General features: G+C 46.5%; 1 protein-coding gene across 3 annotated transcripts in view; it reads right to left on the reverse strand.

Annotated features, from left to right (window-relative positions):
- FBF1 (Fas binding factor 1) overlaps nucleotides 1–20,865 on the reverse strand; it is a 596,028-nt gene that overhangs the window by 212,303 nt on the left and 362,860 nt on the right. For all 3 annotated transcript variants that reach the window (XM_078654557.1, XM_078654558.1, XM_078654559.1), the window contains one exon: nucleotides 16,360–16,409. In XM_078654557.1, coding sequence (XP_078510683.1) covers nucleotides 16,360–16,409 — 50 coding nt within the window. The remainder of the gene's footprint in view (nucleotides 1–16,359; nucleotides 16,410–20,865) is intronic.

Below are 20,865 nucleotides of genomic sequence, written 5' to 3' on the forward strand. Positions count from 1 at the left end.
TAAGCCAGTCCAGGAATGAAGCCCATATATCTTTGGGTCTGGATGTGAGGGGCATGAGTTCCCAAAATGTGGATAATTGTTCTTGACAAAATGCGACGTCGGTTATCCAGGTGTGAGTGGAGGGTGCAGTGTTTTGCCTCAGTGCATTGCCACTCTACGTTTTGCCGACAACAGCAGCATTGCAATCAGACGATGATCTGCGGGGGGAATTTCCTTTACATATCCCGGTAAATCCACCAAGGGTATACGTCCGAGACCCGTGCATAGTGTTATATACCTCATCCCAGTATCTCGCTGTCGGTAGGCATCGGCATGCCAGATGAAGGCATGTGGCTCGTGGCATTTTGCATTTCCAACAATTACTATTTGTTCTTAGACCCATATCAAATAACTGCAATGGTGTTCTTTACATTTGGTGTAGGAACTTGAAATGGATTAGGTGTAATCTGTAATTTGGGGACAAGCGCTCCAGCAGTAGAGCCATTGCTCGGCCGTAATCGGTACTTCTAGACCAGAACTCCAAATCTCCAATGAGCGTGGCTGGATTACCGAGGTTCTTTGTTGCGTTACAGAGTACAAGTGTGTGATTAATTTTCCTGGCGATGGATCAGTCTATATCTGTTCCAGTGCAGTAAGAGTGGGGGAGCGGTACCAGGAATGTATTGTGCAGTTTACAGTAGGTGGTACTCAGTTGATGATGTAGAAGAATATCTGATAGATTGGTAGGTGCGCCTTCTCGGGGTTGAGGGGACCATAAATTAACCGTCAGGAAATAGATCTGTATATATAGTAATATTCAGTCTGCTTGCCCGCCTGATGGCACCACCATTATGTAACATGGGGATTAAGTGCAAGTGGAACGGATGAGGCATGCAGATTGGAAAGGCCCGCTCTTTTCCTCAACCCGTTCCATGCCCATCTCAGGGCCTCTACCGTGTTTACCTCCCTCTCTGTATTCTTGATGGATTGCAGTAGAGAGTGGGATTGGGCTGCCCTATCTAGTTCTACAGCAACATAGGGCTGAAATGGGGTCGGTGCAGCCAGTGGTGTAAGAATTGTGCTTACGTGCAATAGGCATACAAGGTAAAGTCTAATTCTCCCAGTCCTCGTTGACATAATGGTAATGTAAGGACTTCCCAGGCTTTTCTAAGTTGCTTTCCCGCCGGATCAGGGTGATCATATTAGATCTAACTTGCTTAAAAAATGATCATTTTTGTAATCGTTATTCTCCCTGCCATTGAGATAGCCATCCTCATCCATAAGGATAATTTCTCCTTCAGCCACATAATCATATAGCCGTAATTTGTCTCCCAGAGTTCCTTTGTGTCCGTGCTAAGCCAGATTCCTAAGTATCTAACTGGACCATCAGCCCACTGTAATAAATGGCTGCCTTGTGTCAGTGAGGGGAAACATTATAGATTTGGACCAGTTAATGTGCATTCCAGAGAACTGACAAAATCTTATCAGTTCCCTTATCATGGGATTTAAATTTTCTTTTGGTTTACAGACGTATAGTGTGATGTCGTCTGCATATAAGGATACCACCAATCCTCTAGTCGCAAACCCCAGGCCTCTGTGTGCGTGGTGTGAAGGAGCCTCTCAGCAAGGGTTCCATCTTTATAGCGAACAATAGGGGTGATAGTGGACATCCTTGTCGTGAGTCTCCGGAAATTGTAAAGAATTTAGATATGAGATTATTGAACATAACACTTGCCAGGGGGCCTGTGTATAGCTGATGTATTTGGCATATGCACTTTGAGCTGAACCCAATTTGAGCCATTAATGCAAACAAATATGTCCATTGTGTCAAAAGCTTTGGTGGTATCTAGTAGGGTGGGCAGTGCCGACACCTGGGGTTGCAGGTATTGGAATACTGCGAATATTGTATGTAGATTGTAGGAAGTGGACCATACAGGAATAAAACCGGATTGAGCAGGTTTGACTATTAAGGGTAGGAGTGGCTGCAATCTAGAAGCCAGCAATTTTGCATAGATTTTGTTGTCTACGTTTATTAGGGATAATGGGCGATATGAGTCGCATTGATTATCAGGTTTGCCGGGCTTGAGAAGTGTAATTATCATCCCCTCTCGTATAGACGGGGGCAGTGTGCCTTTCTCTAGAGCCTCTTGATAAAGTTTAAGTAGGTGAGGTGCCAGTAACGGACAAATGGTTTGTAAAAGGAGTTAGCAAAGAAGTCCAACTCTGGGGCCTTGTCGCCTGGCATACCATGAGTCACTTGGATAAAGTAGTCAGTGGTAAAAAGTTCATCCAAATAGGCTCTATGTGCACGGTCTGACCAAATGAGCTGTATTGTGTCCCAGTATTCATCCAGTGCCTTCTTCTCAAAGAAGGAGCTCGAAGTATATAATATCGCACAAAAATCAGTGATGATGCCAGGAAGAATAGTCAGATCACTTATCGAGTTGGAGTCAATGTCTAGTAGCTCAGTGACACATGTGGATGTCCAGGGGGGGTCTCAGCATAGTGGCTGTGGTTTTACCAGGTCTGTCCACCTCACCATACCTACGGGCCATTTTAAATTTACCCAAGTAGCATGTTTCCCTTCGGGATCTAGTCCGGGCTATATAAAACTTTATAAATAAATAAATAAATGCCTCTTCGTTGAAGTCTTCTCTGAGGTTGGCAAAGAGTTTAGAGTCATTAGTCTGATAATATGCTGTCTGCGTGTCATGTATGCCCCTTTCAATGTTTTTTTTAACGAACGCCGTATGCCGTGAAGTACCCAAGCCTGTTTGCCAATATACGCCCCTCAGATGACCACCTTGAATGACTCCCATTGAGTTGTCGGGGACTATACTGACGGTTCATTGAATGTGAAATGGTCTTTTCACGTCTAGCGTGTGAAGAGCTTGTTATGCTACTGAGTCTGGTAGAGGGAAAAACACTGGGAGTTCTACAGACTGGTTAAGGTAGAAAGAAGACACGACTTTAGGTAGAAATTTGGGTTAGTCTTAAGAACCACTTTGTTATGGTGAATTTGTAGAAATGGTTCTTGTATGGTTAATGCCTGAAGTTCACTGACTCTTCTGAGAGAGGTGATGGCAATGAGGAAAGTTACCCTCCAGGTAAGAAATTGTAAATCGCATTTATGCATAGGTTCAAATGGGGGACCCATGAGTCTGGTAAGGACCACATTTAAGTTCCATACTGGAGCGGGTGGAACTCTAGGTGGAATTATTCTTTTAAGTCCTTCCATAAAAGCTTTGATAGCTGGTACTCTAAACAAAGATAAGTTTTGTCTGTTTTGAAGATAAGCTGCTATGGCAGCGAGTTGTAGTCTAATGGATGTATACGCTACATTGTTGTAGATGCAAAAGGTAGCAGATGATGTTTTGAATAGAAGCAGCTAGTGAGTTGATTTGGTTGTTTGTACAGTACATTACAAATCTTTTTCACTTTATGGCATAGCAAGCTCTAGTGGTAGGGCGTCTAACCTCTTTAATGATGTTCATGCAGTCTGGCGGGAGAATGAGGTAGCCAAACTCTAAGATTTCAGGTGTGAGATCGCAAGGTTTAGTTGACTGGGATCTGGATGTCTTATCTCTCCATGGTTCTGAGTGAGAAGCTTGGGTGAGAGGCGTAACTTTTGATGAGGAACTGCTGATAGCTCCAAGAGGGTTGTGAACCATGGCTGACAGGCCCATGTGGGATCAATGAGGATCATTGAGAGGGAATGCTGTTTGAGCTTCCGAACCACTAGTGGAAAGAGTGGAAGAGGCGGAAAAGCGTAAGCAAATTTGCCTGACCAGTTCATCCATAGCGCATTGCCTTTGGACAATGGTGTGGATACCTGGATGCGAAGCTTAGGCATTTTGTTGCGTGGCGAACAGGTCTATTTCTGGGTGACTCCACCTTTGGAAGACTGGAAGCAGAACTTGAGGATGAAGTTCCCATTCGTGGATCTGCTGTCTCTGACGACTGAGCAGATCTGCAATCTTATTGTGTACTCCTGGTAGGTGTTCTGCAAGGAGATATATGTTCTGAGGAATAGCCCTTCTCCATATGCTTTGAGCTAGGTTTGAAAGCTGGAGAGAGTGTGTCCCCCCTGCTTTTGCATGTAATACATTGCTGTCATGTTGTCTGTACGAACCAGGACAGCCTTGCCTATGAGGTGGAGTTGAAAAGATTTTAAAGCTAGGAAGATCGCCAACAATTCCAGGTAATTTATGTGGAATGGTTTCTGTTGAGGGGTCCACATGCCCTGAATGGTAGGGGTTTGAAGATGAGCTCCCAGCCGGTGAGCGATGCGTCTGCTGTTAGCACTATCTGTGGAAATGTGTCGAGGAACGGCGCCCTTTGGAAAGATTTTGTGTGTTCCACCACTGCAAAGAGCGATGGGTGCGGTCGTCTGACAACACCAAATCTGTTAGCAGACCTTGAGCCTGGATCCACTGATATGCCAAACACTCCTGCAAGGGACGCATTTGGAGTCTTGCATAAGGGATAATGAGAATGCAAGAGGCCATCATCCCGGTTAGCTGCACGAACACTCGAGCTGGTAGTGAGTGTTGAGGCTGAAATTTTGCCAATATAGCTTGCATGGGGGTTATCCAGACTGGGTTGTAGTATACTAGAGCTTTTGAAGTGTCTATGGTAGCCCCTAGATATTGTTGTATGCTGGCCAGTTGGAGGTGGGATTTGGTGAGGTTTACCGTGAATCCCAAGTCGTGAAGCAGTTGGATTGTTTTGAGTGTGTGTTGCACACAGCTACTGTGTGACCTGGTTTTTATGAGCCAGTCGTCCAGATAAGGGAAGACATGAATGTGGTGCCTTCATAAGTGGGCCGCAACTACTGCAAGACACTTGGTGAAGACTCTGGGTGTTGTAGTTACCCCGAATGGGAGGACTTTGAATTGGTAGTGTTATCCGTCTATGACGAACCAGAGATATTTCCTGTGAGCCGGGTGAATGGGAATATGAAAGTAGGCGTCCTTTTAGTCCAGAGTGGAGAGAAAGTCGCCCTGTTGAAGCAGTGGGAGCACCTGTTGGAGAGTGACCATGTGGAAGTGATCCGACTAAATGTAGAGGTTTAGGGGTCGGAGGTCTAATATGGGAGAGAGCCGTCCTTTTTTGGAATTAGGAAATAGAGGGAATAAACCCCTGTGCCTTGATGAGGCAAGGGGACTGGATCTATTGCATGTTTTTGTAATAGAGAGAGAACCTCCTGTTTGAGAAGTGTCGGAGGTTCCGAGGACATTGGACATGTCTGGGAGGAATATCTGGGTGATTAGAGGCGAGTTCCAGGCAATAACCATACTGGATAATTTTTCTTACTCACTTGTCTGTTGTGATTGAATTCTAGATAGGTAGGAACTGTGAGAGACATCCCCCGACAGGAGTGGAATGATCGGGGTGAAGTGCAGGGAATTCACTGTTTGGTGGTAGAAGAGTTGCGGTTATTGTTGCTGCGACCTCTTCCCTTACCATTGTTGCCTCTGTAGCCTCCGCAAAAGTATCCTTTGGAGGACGTTTGAGAGGGGCTCTTATAGGAAGAAGAGGGATGTTCTGAGCCGATGGTTTTGGAGCGCGCCCTGCAGAAGGATTGGCGTAAAGAACTTCTAGGGGAAGTGATGTGTAAGGCCCCCATGGACTTAGCAGTATCCGTATCTTTTTTCATCTTTTCTAAAGATGTGCAACTGAGGGCCCGATAAGATGCTCTTGATCAAAGGGCTGATTATGAATAGCCGATTGCACCTCTTGTTTGAATCCGGTGACCCGGAGCCAAGCTTGCCTGCACAACAAAACCCTAATGTTTAATGGCACGAGATGCGGTATCAGACCCGTCGAGCACTCATTTAATTGAGGTGTTTGTGATCAATTTCCCCTCTTGTATAAGGTCATTGGCTTTTTGTTTGTACAGGTCAGGAAGGTGTTCCATGAGCTTTTCAAGCTCATCATAGTGCGCCCTGTCGTACCTGGCCAATAAAGCTTGGGCATTGGCAATCCGCCAATGATTCGCAGCCTGTGACGCAATACGTTTACCAGATGTGTCTATTAGTTTGGACTCCTTCTCAGGAGGAGGGGTGTTGCCTGTACTTTGCGAGTTTGTCCTCTTGCGTGCATTAGACTTCACAAGAGAATCTAAAGGGACTTGACCTTTAATGTAAATTGGGTCATTGGGAGCTGCCTTATACTTTTTGTCCACCCTGGTGTTGATAATTCTGGAACTGACAGGGTCTTTAAACACTGCTGGAGCACGTTTGAGCATGCCCTTTAGCATTGGTAGGGTGTGCGTGGATTTTTGCGAGGGTGCAAAAGTTTCAAGGAAAAAATCTTCCTCTAAGGGATCAGAATGTAACTGTACCCCGTGGTATTAGGCAACCCTATTGATTAGTTGCGCAAACCCAATATTGTCATCAGGTGGTGATGTCCTAGATGGATAGAGGTCCGGGTCATTATGTGGGTCGGGATCTGTGTTGTAGTCATCCCATGGGTCTACTTTGTGTGGGATGGTATGATCATCATCATCCCCATCTGGATCTATATTCCCAACCCCATCGATATCTTCTTCATCTGGTGTTTGAGGTGAAAATGTATGTTGTGTGGAGTGTGGTGGAGAAATTGAAAGATTTGTATCAGCTGGAGGAGGAGGTTTAGAGGTGTTAGTACTCATCTCCTTTCACTTCAAAGGTATTTCAGGTTCCTCTGAAGTGTCCAGTTTTCTCTTTTTTGGAGGTTTGGCGACAACTTTGCCGGTCTCTGGATCGATAAAAAGAGTTTTTTGTTTTAGATCCCAAATGTCAGGTAGAGACTGTGTGGGTAAAATTTATTTTTTCGGTGTTGAAGATTTTGGGTCAGAATGTTCTTTGGACCGAGTCTCTGAGGCTTTTTGCTTGGGCTCCTTAGGTTTTATAGGAGTTTGTGGCTCTGACGATTTTTCCGGCTCCGAAGATTTTTTCGGCTCCGAGGCCGTGCTCGGCTCCGAACATTTGTTCGGCTCCGACTGTTTGTCTTTGGTATGTTTCGGCTGTTTTGGTACTCACGGACCGCTGAGCCGGGGTGATTGTCTCCTCTTCGACGTTGGAGTCATCGGAGACAGAGATGTCTTCTTCATCACCTTTTTGCTCCGGCTGGGCATTGGGATCTGTTTCGAAAATGTCTGGAATCGAGCTGCTTCCGCAAGACATTTCTTGGCGTTGAGCCCGACTATCATGGATGGTTTTCTTCTACCAGAACGATACACATGCCATGCAGTTTCTGTCTTCGAGCTCCGGGGAGAGGCAGAGATTATAGACTTCGTGCAAGTCCGTGTGTGGGAACTTAGCACCACACCCGGGGAATTTTTTAAAGGGAGTCCTTTCCATACACTGCAGGCTTGGTTGGCACGGATAGGCCCAACGGCCCGCGTCGAAGATCGAGGAGTTTGTTTTTAAAGATGCACGTCAACAGGGAAACGCGGCGGAGACAACACCGTCGAATGGAGAGGAATTGCACGTCGAAGGGGGGTTCGAAACCGACGTCGACCCGGAGCACAGCAAATCACATCCGAATCCGATGGCAGAAAAAAACTATCTGGAGATGGGGTCGATGCCCATGCGTACTATCGTCCTATCTCGTGACTACAAAAACTTCTTCCAAGACAAAAAGAAAGTACAAACATCCGAGTCCAACACCAGATGGCGATCTATGCATAAGTATACAATCTGCAGCTCATATGCCTCGAACTGAGGGATTTGTCTCGGCCAGCAGAGCCCTCCCAATGAGCGGCCATCTTGCTGCTCGGCTAAGCCACGCCCCTTCAACTTTGCTTTGCTACTTTATGCCACAGATCCAAGAGATTGAGATTGTCAGCTCATAGTACTCTTATTTTCTGCGCAGCATTAAAAACAGCGCAGTTCAAACCCTGCCTTCCCTTTCTATATATAAGATTTGTTATCTCCCTTCCTTCCTTTATCTCATGTGCCCACTCTAGGCATCAATTCACAAAGCATGACTGGCCTAGCTCCGGTAAGAAAACCCATACCCTAGTGTTATTCAGATGTCTGGAGTAGATGTCCCACTTTTTGGCATTCACAAAGAATCCCATACGTAAAAACATTGTTTAAAGTAGCAGTAGTTCTAGAAATGTCAAATAATCTGAGATTAACAGACAAATTACTTACCTTTGGTAACGCCTTATCTGATAGTGATTTAGCTGCCTATTCCTTACCTTTAAACCTCCAGGTGTCAGGCTGGATCCGGACGATTTTGATATCAGTAACCCTGCATGCCGATAGGTGGCATTAGTTGACTCCGCATGATGTTGTAGGCGTCGGGTTCGTTGTCGTCGTGACATTCGTGTTGTCAATAAATTCACCACCCCGGTGCGCTAACATCAGTACTTTTCACGACTTTCTATGCCTAGCACGGAGCCATGAAGAGACGGACCATGGTGCATGAAAAAACAACTAGGGCCCTGAAGGGGAAACAGCCCTGGCATTAAACCATCTGCAGTACGAGGAGGATGGGTGGGTTGGTAAGGAATCTGCGGCTAGATCATGTCTACCAGATAAGGCGTTACAGAAGGCAAGTCATTTGTCCATCTGATACAGACATCCAGCCACAGATTCCTTACCTTTTAACAGATACCCAAGCAATGCCATCCCTGGATGAAGGACTGCGGAAAGGTTTTAGACTAAGAAATCCTGCAAGTCAGAGCATCCAAAGAGGCCCTGCCTGCAGACTTGACAATCCAGGCAGTAGAGTCTGGGGAACGTGTGCTGAGATGCCCTCCTTGGCCGCTTGGCAGATGTCACTAACGGGAACACCACGCTGAAGAGCCGTGGTAGCTGCCTTTGCCCTTGTAGAATGGGCCCAAAGGCCTTCAGGAGGCTGTTTCTTTTCTTTGCCAAGGCATAACATTTTTTGCAGAGGAACTGCTCGCCCCTTCTTTGCTCCAATGTACCCTACTAAGAGTTGGTCATCCACCCGGAACTCTTTAGTACGATTAATGAAGAATGATAATGCTGTTTTTGGGTCCAGACGGTGGAGACGCTCCTCTTCCTTGGAAGGATACAGAGGTGCATAGAAGGTGGGAAGAGTAACAGACTGAGCCAGATAGAAAGGTGTTACCACCTTAGGTAGAAAAGATGCCCTAGTGCAGAGCACTACTTTGTCAGGAATGAAGGTCAGGTAAGGAAGCTGAGATGATAGTGCCTGTAGTTCGTTCACCCTCCTGGCAGAAGTTATTGCCACTAAAAAGGCAGTTTTGAAAGTGAGCAGCCGGAGGGGACAATTGTGCGGAGGCTCAAAAGGTGCACACAAAAAACAAAAAGGTAAGGACCAAATTAATGATCCTCTGGTGCATAATAAAAGGAGAAGGGGGTAAGCCCCTTCAAAAATCTCTGTAGAAGAGGAGACTTAAACAGTGATGGCTCATCTGGCAGCCGAAGGAAAGAAGACAGGGCAGAAAAGTAGCCCTTCAGAGTGCCCAGAGCAGAGCCCTGCAAGGCCAAGGAGAGAATAAAAAGAAGAACATCTGACAGAGAGGCAGACAAAGGGTCAACAAACCGTTCTGTATAGTATTTCCAAACTTTTTGCCAGTGGCAGGCGTGACTTCATGGAGGGCACCTGGCTGTCAAAATAACCTCACAGACTTTGGCAGGAAGGTGAAAAGCTGTCAACTGTCGCCGCTCAACCTCCCTGCAAGGAGGCAGAGGGTGGACAGGTCGGGTGTAGAATCCTCCCCTGCAGCTGTACCAGAAGATCCTTTCGCAGGGGCAGCCTGAACACATAGACAACAACAACTGTCTAGATGCCTCACAGTTTGGATTTAGGAGGGGACACGGTACGGAAACGGCATTAATAAAAGCCTTGGATGAGATAAGAATGATCCTCGATAAAGGAGGCGCCGCGGTGCTTATACTGCTTGACCTTTCCGCAGCTTTCGACACGGTCGATCATTCCATTCTTATCGACCGTGTCGAAAAAGCCGGAATCTCCCCAAATGCCGTTTCACTCCTCGCATCTTTCCTGACAGACCGAGAGCAATCGGTTTCCATGGGCGCTTTCTCCTCCGACTCCTTTTCACTACCTTGTGGAGTCCCTCAGGGATCCTCGCTAAGTCCAACACTTTTCAACATCTATGTGGCGGACTTAGCGAGGATCATCAAAGCTCATCGTCTAGCAGTAACATCTTACGCAGACGATACGCAGCTTGTCCTGGCTATTAATAACAACGGAATGGAAGTCGCTACTAACTTCCAAAAGGGAAAGCTTGCCATAAGCAGTTGGATGAACTCAAACTGTCTGAAGCTTAATTCGGGTTAAACCGAAGTCATGGTGTTTGGGAAACTCACTCCTGCATGGTCTCCCACCTGGTGGCCTCAAGACCTCTGCCCCCTACCCAATCCGGTCACCAAGGTCAGAAACCTAGGTGTAATCTTTGATAATAAAATCTCATACACTCACCAAGCCAGTTCGATAGTGTCTGCTTCATTTTTTACATTGAGAATGATCAGAAAACTTCAACCTTACCTTCCCTCGAACACCATAAACACCTTGATCTTAACATTACTAATGTCCCGAGTTGACTACTGCAATGCCCTCATGCTCAATGCTCAAGAACAAGTAGTGAATAAGCTCCAGCTGGTTCAGAATGCGGCTGCCAGACTTGTCACAGGCACACCTAAATTCAAACCTATTTCCAACATTATTTGCAAACTTCACTGGCTACCAGTCAGACAACAAATTAAATTCAAAGCCCTGTGTATAGCCTTTAAAAGCATTCATGAAAAAGGTCCATCTTTTCTAAAGGATGCCCTCTGCCCTTACCGACCATCACGCACTCTCAGATCTGCTGGTGCCAACCTTCTGAAGGTAGTTAAAACTAAGAAGGCTACATGGGGAGATAGATCCTTTGCAGTGGCCACGGCTAAATTATGGAACACCTTGCCTTGTCACCTCAAGAGCATTCCTACACTAACATCATTCAGGAAACAGCTAAAGACTTGGCTATTTAATCACTAGACTCACCTAAGGTTCTCAGACCTGAACTTTCCAGATCTTCTGTCTAGCGCCAAGACACCCTTGGGTAATCGTGCGCTCAACAAGTTGTATAAAATAAATAAATAAAATAAATCAATGCTCATTTGCAGAAGCCCTGGCTACCAGACTCTCCGCGCCTAGTCCGGAACCACAAGGATGACTTGGGCCCGGTCGCTCCTAATCTTCTTATGCACTCTGGGCAGGAGTGTTATTGCCGGAAAGGCGCACAAGAGGCCTGTGCTCTACTCACGACGAAAACTGTCGCAGAGTAAGATCTGCCTTGTAAACTCCAACGCGCAAAACTGCTGACATTACGCCTTCCCTTTGGAGGAGAACAGATCTAAGCAAGGCTCTCCCCACTGCAGAAAGAGACCTTACACCACCTCCGGATGGAGATGCCACTGGTGTTCCGCAATGCACCGGTGGCGGAGTTCGTCTGCTCTGGCATTGAGAGAACCGGTCAGATGTTGAACCACCAGGGAAATGCCCTGTTGTTTCAGCCAAGTCAAGAGACGCAGGGCATCTTGACAGAGGGTCCACGACCCTAGTCTGCCCTGCTTTTTGCAGTACCACATGGCGGTAGTGTCTGTGAACACCTGAACTAGCCTTACTTTGAGGGATGGTAAAAAGGCTGTCAGTGCAACCGGATCACCCGAAGCTCCAACAGCTTGCTATGGAGCATGGATTCTACTTGAGACCAGCGTCCTCTGAGCTCCACGTCTCCCAGATGGCCGCCCCATCCCAGAAAGGACGCATCCGTCACTACTGTAAGATCTGGGCAGGGAACAGAGAGGGGCCTGCCTCAGACCCAATCGTGATTTGTCCTCTATCACCGCAGGTTGTTCTGGGTTCCCTCCGATATCTAAACTAGGATAGTAATATTTCCCCAATGCTGTGCTCACTGGAACTTCTGGTCCCACTGCAGAACCTGTATGTGCCATCTGGCATGGTCCACAAGTAGGAAGCAGGAGGCCATGAGGCCCAACAGCCTCAGAGTTATTCTCACCGAAATTCAGGATAGAGGCTGACACATCAGTACCATAGAATATCCTGGACTCGCTGCTCGGGGGTATAAAAGTCTAAAACTGCACCTTGTCCAGAACTGCTCTGATGAAAGGGAGAGTCTGAGAGGGAGTCAGGTGTGACTTTGGCATGTTGATAGTGAACCCTAGCGAATACAGGAGGTTCGCCGTAGTATAGAGTTGGGAGACGACTGCTTGAGAAGAGCCCGTCTTCAACAACCAGTCATCGAGATAGGGGAAGCCTTCGACCCCTGATCTCTGCAGATGGGCTGCAACCACCGCCATCACCATGGTGAACACTTGAGGGGTACTGGTGAGACCAAAGGGGAGCACAGTAAACTGAAAGTGCTCACGGCTCACCGTAAACCACAGACAGCAATGATGGGCTGGCAGAACGGCAATGTAAAAACAGGTGTCCTGCAAGTTCAACGCTACCATCCAGACTCCGGGGTCCAGGGCAGAAAAAGACCTGAGCAAGGGTGAGCATTTTGAACTTGTCCTTTTTGAGGAAGTAGTTGAGAGCCCTGAGGCCAAGAATACGGTGAACACCTTTGTCCTTTGGAACCTGAAAATAACGGGAATAGCAAATACAGACTATTTCTGGCAGGGGAACCCTCTCTATAGCTCCCTTGGCCAAGAGAGTCTTAACTTCCTCTCGGAGTAAGTCAAGGTAATCCTTCATCAGCCGATCGTAAATTAGAGGCATGGAGGGAGGGATAGTCTCAAAGGGGAGGGAGTAGCCCCTTTGGACTATTTGCAGCACCCACCTTTCCCAGGTGATATCTCATGGCGTATCCTGGCACCAATTGGATGGACTAGGAAGGTTTTGCGGTGCATGAAGGGTTCGTGGCTTGACCAGACTTCTGGCCTCCCGACCTGCGAGGTTCGGGTGAACCGCATCCACGTCCCCGCAGAGGCTGTTCGACTTGCGGAGTGCTCTGGCTGGAATTGGATTAGCGTGGTTGGAAGTCCCTTCCATACCCACAAAAGGGGCGAAAAGCAGACACAGGCCAGGATGAAGTGGAGAGGCCCAGGCCACATCATATGGCAAACTTCACTGCATTTCTCCCGTCTGTAACAGCTTGGGAGAGGAGAGCCCAGTTGTCCTCGGAGACTCTGGGCAGCACTTGCGCAACCATATCCCACAGTGAATGGGAGTAATGGCCGAAGAGGTGTTTACCGACCGCATTGCTAGGCTGGTGGAAGAAAAGATCTTCTTACCGAAGCTGTCCAGCCTTTTGGATTCTCTGTCCGAAGGTGCAGAAGGGAACACGCCATGTCAAATGGAGGGTGGAGAAGAAAGCTGGGTTGCACGTGCAGGGCGGTAGCGGCGGGCAATAGTTCTATTCACAGGAGCCTCTGTGCCGTGCTTGGACCAGTTGCCCAGTAGAACATCTGTCAAGTCCTCGTTATAAGGCAGCAAGGGTTCCGAGGAGGACACACCAAGCTGCAGAAACTCCGTCAATGCGTTAGGCTCGACTGCCACCGTAGGATGTTGCAGGTCCAAGACCTCTGCAGCCCTAAGCACCACCATTGCAAATGAGGCTTTCTCCTCCATAGCCAGGGTAGGAGGAGAGAGCATGCCAGAATCTAGAAGAGTGTCAAGGCTGCTGGCATCACCCAGGTCCTCATACCAGTCCAGGTTTTGATTAGGTTGCAGGATTTCTAAGGGATTGTGCTGCCCCTCCCAATCCTCTTCATCCATGCCTAGCCCTTCCAAATGGAGCAGGTTGAACAGCATGGAGTCGTACGACTCCATCAGCCCCGGTCTCGGCGTCAGTGGTCCCTCGACCGGCTCCATGTCATCTGGAATGACAATCAAGGAGGCGTTGGCGACGGCCTCGACATCGGACGCAGCACCGGGGAAGGACGCAGAGGTACGACCGGTGCCTGTCCGGATCCAAAAGGAGGCCGTGGCACCAGAGCCGAAGTCCGAGGCGCGGAACCCGCGGGATCTCCTTCAGCTAAGCCTGGGGCCCGAAGGTGCGCCACCAGGTTCAAGCAGCCCAAATATGGCACACATGCCGTCACAATTCTTTTTAAATTGAGTGGGTTCGCTCCCGGCCCCAGAAAGGGGGTAAAACACGGAGCCAAACCAGGCACCCGTTCAGCTGTGGAGCAAGGCCTCGTACGCCAAGGCTTCTCCATCTCATTGTACGATGTACGGGGTGAAGTCGAAGCACACTTCAACTTCTTATGCTTTTTATGATGCTTCTTACTTGACTATGATGATTTCGAGGAAGAAGACTTTGACCCCTCCCGGAGCAGTGCTCGCACCTTCTCCTCGACCAAGACTGGGAGCAAGATCGACAAGGTGACTGCCAGGGCGTATTTGGCTTTAGGGACTGCTCCCTCAAAGCCTTCTGCGCGATGGCCCAGCAATCGGAGCACGACTTTGTGTCATGGCCACGCTCCAGGCACCAGAGACACACCTAATAGGGATCCGTGACCAACATGGCGCGGTGCCAGGCACTGCACTGCTTCAACCCCAAGATCTTCTTACTAGACATGACCTACACACTAAATGGATTCAACAAAAAGTCAAAAAAAGTCTGTCAAAAACTGACAGGAGGTAGCTCTCTCAGACGGATCTGTGCTGGCTGGTGTGAAAAGAAAAGATCTGACATCAGCGTCGACGACGAACCCAACACATACACCGTTACGCGGAGTTGATCTATGCCACCTATCGGTGCCCAGGGGTACGGCTATCAAAATCTTCTGGATCCAGCCTGACACCAGGAAGTTCAAAGGTAATGAATCTGTGGCTAGATGTCTCTATCAGATACTCATGATACTCCTGGACAAAATTTACTGGGTGGAAAATCGACACAAGTATATCATATGAAAATGTGTGTTTGCTAAATCACCATGTTTTTCTCCACAGGGGTTGGTTATGTACTCCTCTCTTTCACACCTTGGAAAGCCTCCTGCCTTTAACAAGAATGGGGTTAAGTGTGGTACATGGGTGGGAAATATTGTGAATTCCCAAAACCTTGTGGGTATTCAGTGAACGTTACTGAGACAGCAGCACCTACTACTGTCCCTTTCCCATCTCAAAGCTTAAATTTACAAGAGAGGACATTTTGGCCTTTGGACATGTTTTCCACTGTTGTAAGTGTATTTTGGGGTTTGACAATTTACCCTCATCCAGATTCTCAAACCGGCATGCGCAATTTTGAAGCGTAATTAGTTTTTTTTGCCCCTAAAATATGCGCCCTCGTTCAAATAACATTTGGGAATCAGACTCGTTAATTTTAAGATTGTTCCTTGTTTTCTCCAAGTCTCCTCTAAGTTTCTTGGTTAGAGTTATGCAGGGTATGATTAACACTCAGCAGTCCCTCCTGGTTTCATGGTCTCCAGATTTCCCTTCCACCCCTTCGGAACTTTTCTCTAGTGATGTTAGTATGGAAACCCTGGTCTATTTAGATCGCTTACTTGCCCTTTATGTGTGGTCATCTTCTACTGTATTTATAACATGGGTTAAACTTTAGCTTATGGAATCCTGGCCAGGTTTTCGCTCAAAAGCATGCATTGGCTCTTGCGCTCACTACCCACAGGATTCAGTGGTATGATTAATTATTTTCTTTGTCTGTGTATCACTGTTTGACTATCATATACCAATGTGACATGGGTGCTCTGCTATAATGGGAAATTTCAGGGGAACCACTGCAAATCTACCATATCCTTTCTATCCTTTATGAAACACAGTGGCATAATGCAAAATGATGGCCCTCCCTGAGGAACGTGATGAGGGGCCTCGGAGTCTCACAAATATTTATTGGCCTTGGACTGAATGATGGCCCCAGGTTGCACCCTGGTAACGCTGAGGTATTTGAAGCTAGATTGCTGCTTTCATTGATGTAAGCCTAGCTACCCCACTGTGGTCTCTGAGCTGTACCCATTTTTTTTAGAATAACTTTGGTTCCAGTCCCACAAGGTAAGACAGCCGTAGTCTCCCTGTGCTTCCTAATGGTTTCCTGACTTAGGCAATATCCACGTTCAGATTGTTAAAGGCACAAAATGGAGATACCACAAGACAATACATATCTCAGATAAGGCTGCAAGTTATAAGCGCAGGAAAACCCCAGTCACTAGTCCTTTCCAAGCCTTTCGTCTTGTGGAGAACTTCTTTGCTCTTATAGCAAATATGTATGTGCCAAATAACAAAATAGTAAGTAAGTGCTCAAAACCTGAATAGCTGTATTTTTTAACAAAAAAACAAAAGTGAGAACAAGACTCAAGTCATGGCAACAGAAAACCTCAGGCTGAGACTACCACCTATTCCCCCGCCACCACAAACTGTTCTATAAAGAAGCACTTCACAAGATTTCATCAGTCACAAACCACCTACCTGGCTGTTCTCAGGTGGTCTTGAGGTTGAGGTGTGCCACTGGGAGGAAGCTGTGAACACACAAAATATGACGTATCAGGGTTGGCTTGGTGTTTGCCATGCATAGATTGGGGCAGGACATGTCTTAGTACTAATAACTTTCAAAATGTGGGTTACTGAGCCCTAGTAGAGTGTTCAATTCAACTCAGTGGACGGAGAAGGTAGCACAGGGGATATTTTATTTTGCTCCCCAGGGTAGTACACAATCCCTTATCAAAAGATTCGAGGTTACTTCTGGCCTCATTTAAAGGTCAGTCTGTAGCTAAGATTGCAACCCTGAGATGCAAATCATAAAAACCCCATTCCCGCCTTAAGTTGGGGTACACCAGCCTGCATTGAAGGAGGTGCTGTCCATGAAGATGTAGGCATGATGACCTTTGTAGTCATTTTGCCAACATCTAGACCACCCTCTACAAACTGCAATATATCAGCAGGCTGCAACAGATATTGATAGTGGAAAATACCTGGCCTGTAATGTTCTTTCATCCTTTTATTTCATGACTAGTGGAACTATTTCGTCAATTGTATGGATTGTTTCTAATGACATTATGGCTATAGCTGTTGGAGTTGCGAATGATTTGTAGTGGTAACTGTGCTTTCTCCAGCATTGGAACTTTCATATATTCACATTATTGAATTAGACCATGTTGGACTATCTGCAACCTATCCATTCATTATAAATGATCCAAACTACAATAAATCAAAGACAAGTACCCACAACTTCCAACGGTCAAATATTCTAGCTCGCCACATGGGGAATCATTCAAGCATGGGAATCTATAGAAGATGCCAATGCTGGAGAACTAGAGCCATAGGTAAGTACCTTTTTTCTATACGACTGTTCAAGGTCTGTCCAATTATGCCTTCTACAGCTCTAATTAATGAGCTCTGTGTAACTTTACATTTTTCCAAACTGTCTCTACCAAGTAGATTATCAGTCATAATGTTTGACTGGCCATCTACGTGAAAGGCACAGGATGGAAAAATGGAAGGAACTGAAATGTAGTAGTCAAAGAAGAGGATATACACATTTTAAAAACAAATTGATACCGTATATTTTTAACTGCCTGTAATACCAGTTGCTTCTTACGCAGCTTTTAGAGAAACTGTGCTGAAAAGAGCACAATAGTCAGACAGAGACTCAAGCTTGTTTTGAGGAGGGTAAACCCCAAACACCCCTGATCAAGGCCAGGTTGCTTGGCGCACATTGAATATGTTGGTCTTATTCATGAGTGTCCTTTCAGGAACTACAGCTTTTTAGCAAATTCAGGTACAACGTATGCTCAGAAATACACTATTTGTATGTTTGTTTCAGGAAGGAAAAATATCACCATGCCCTGCTGAACACCTCTGGAGAAATAAGGCGTGCTTGCTTCCTGTGTCCAGTTTAACTGGGTATTTACACAACACCACATTTCCAACCACACCTTTTCACAGCTACCCTTTTTTTCACCCCATTTAGAAAGGTAATCAGTTGAGACTGAACATGGTGCCCCTCATGGATCACTTGGCACCTCTGGCACAAAACCCTTCCTCCACCACCTCCCTCTTTTGATGACTTCATGTGGTCTGCAGTTCGTGTCACCATATGCATTGCCAATCCCATATCTTCTTGTATTTGTCTTTGTTCTCTAGCCCAATTTTAGATGGCCACCATGTAAAAAGCATCGACGTTGCACAGTGTAACGACGTAACAGCACCACGGATGTCACTTTATCTTGCCTGACATTTGTGTCAATATACAATTGGCTGCCACACATTGTTTGAAACAATCGGAACGGTTGCAATGGTCACCGCTAAACAGCATGAGATGTGTCTGCATAAAAATTGCAAATGCGATCACAAAGACAATGACTGCAGCATTAATTCACGATCAACGTCTCCCGAAATCTTCAATCCTGGGTCCGTCTTCTCCTGCTCGTCGCCAACATGAAATGATCACAAAGACGGTCTATATTTCTGTTCCCTGGTAAAGTTTAGGCCAACCTTATGCAGGAGCAGACACAGACACGTCCAGTCCAAACAAACCACTAGCGCCAACTGTCATACACATAATCTTCCCCCAACATTCTACTATAATGATGAACAATTTGTAAAAGATTTGAAGAGTGATTTTCCTGGTGTGTTCTGTGACAAATTGAGGACATTTGTAGGATTTAAGCATAAAATAATTTTGTTGGACAATGCTGTTCCTGTAAGACTCAAAGTTAGAAATGTACCTCTCACCTATCGAGCTAGACTGAAAGAGATGTTAAAAGATTTATGCAATAAACAGGTTATTCAGCCAAATTTTTGTCATATCTTTGGGTTTTAAATAACACAAGAAAACTGATGGTCTAGGTAAGAAAAAAGGAAAATATATTTTCCTTTTTTCTTACCTAGACCATCAGTTTTCTTGTGTTATTTATCGTTAGGTTTGGGATTAAAACTGTTGGGTCTTTAAATATTCTCCCTGGGACCCCCTCTCTCTCTCTCTCTTCGGGAGCTGAGCAATGTGTGATTCGTTTATATCTTTGGGTTTTGCCTGTAACATTCTGGTGAGCTTAGATTGTGAGTAGACCATAGGAGAGTCGACACTTAAATATGTATAGAAAGAGATGCTTTACCCAATTTAAAAGAGTTAGCCTCTACGTTGGCTGGGGCTACTATATTTTTCACCTCAGATCTTTCAAGCTGAGTTTGATGAGTATTCTAAACACTTAACTGCTTTTGTAACTCCTGAAGGCATGTTTCAATTTTACAGAATGTCTCTTGGATAGGCCAGTGCAGTGTCAGTTTTCTAGCATTTAATGAAAACACTTTATAAAGCATCGAGGGGGCAATTGCATTCCAACATGATATTCTAGAATTTGTTAAATTTAAGAAATGAGCTTCATCGCTCGGAACAGAATAGTTGAACTTTGAAAGAGTCTAAATGAAAATTTAAATGTGAGGAAGTGGAGTATTTGAAAAGTTCTATTACTAGAAATGGTATTAAACCCAAGCAGCATCCTGCAGGTCACTTCGGCAGACATACACCCTACGGGGATATCTAACCACTCAACGGCCCCTCGCGGCGGGATGCCTGGCTTTCACCTTGCGGATACCCTGCCGGGGTTATCTCACAGGGGAATACCAGGACGGGTTCCCTAAGCAAGCGCTTAGAAACCGCTGGGTGATTTGCGCTATATAAATTCCTGTACATTTACATTTACATTTACAACCACTCCTCAGTGGGAGGTGGCAGCAGGAGGCAGCGACTGATATGGCACCTCAACACCTGGCACTTCCAGGATGTGAAATGTGTATAACTCCTCTCCACTGAATTAGAACACTTCTGTGCACTCAACAAGGGCATGGTGAACTCCCCAAGCGTTCTTTGGGCAGCAGGCAAGGCCCCCATCAGGGGGTTTGCCAAAAGCTGTCAGAAGTGCTGAAAAAAAGAAGGTGTGCAACATGGTTGTCCTGGAAACTCATATCTTGGATATTGAACGGCTATATACCAGCCACCAGAGTGAAACTCTCGATCGCCAGCTAATGGCAGCGAAAGAGACACTCCGACAAACGGAGATGGAGGAGGACCGCCAATGTCGAATGACCTCTACGCACTGAGTCTTTGAATACAGGGAAACTGATACACTGGCTGGTCACCGGGGAGGTGGCATCTCGTGTAGTCTCCGAGGTACGCAACTGTCCCCACACCCACCACCACAGAGTCCAATGACATAGTTGCAATTTTTTCCTCTTACTACAAATTGATCAATGCCCAGCAAGATTGCCCGCACAGTGAACACCAATGCTCAATCCTAGATTATATCCTGCTTGCAACACTCTCCCGGGTGGACCGCATAGCTCTTGACGGACCAATCATGGAGAATGAAAGCAGTGACATGATCTAGAGTCTAAAATCTGGTAGGACACCGGGTCCTGATGGGTTCCCAGCACGGTGCTACTTTAGATACTCCACCCAGTTAACCGCCTATCTGCTCAGCCTCCACCAGGGGGCAGCCAAAAGGGGAGAGTTACCTCCAGTCATGCAAACCACCAAGATTGTGGTTAAACCTAAACCAGGGAGCCCCAGGGACCAGTGCCCCTCCTACTTGCCTATTTCCTTCATTAACGCAGAGGTCGAAATATTCGCAAAGTTTCTAGCAAACATGCTCCACCCAGTCCTGACTAAACAAGTCCACCCAGACAAAAGCAGCTTTATGCCGGAACGCAGCACTAGATATTGCAGCAGACGGTCACATGGCTGACCTCCAAGACCCACTGCCCCTTCTACTTCTGGACTTTGAAAAGTCATTCAATACAGTGCACTGGTCTGTTTTGGCCAAAGTACTGGAGACTATGGGACTGAGCCCCAGACTCTGCAGATACATCAGTATTTTATATTTTGAGCTGCAGGCGTGGGCACTAGTTAACGGAGTTCTGTAACGCACCTTCCCCATCCGAAGGGGCACTAGACAGGGATGCCTCCATCACCACTCA

This window comes from Lissotriton helveticus, chromosome 7, assembly GCF_964261635.1.
Source record: "Lissotriton helveticus chromosome 7, aLisHel1.1, whole genome shotgun sequence".
NCBI classification, from domain to species: Eukaryota; Metazoa; Chordata; class Amphibia; order Caudata; family Salamandridae; genus Lissotriton; species Lissotriton helveticus.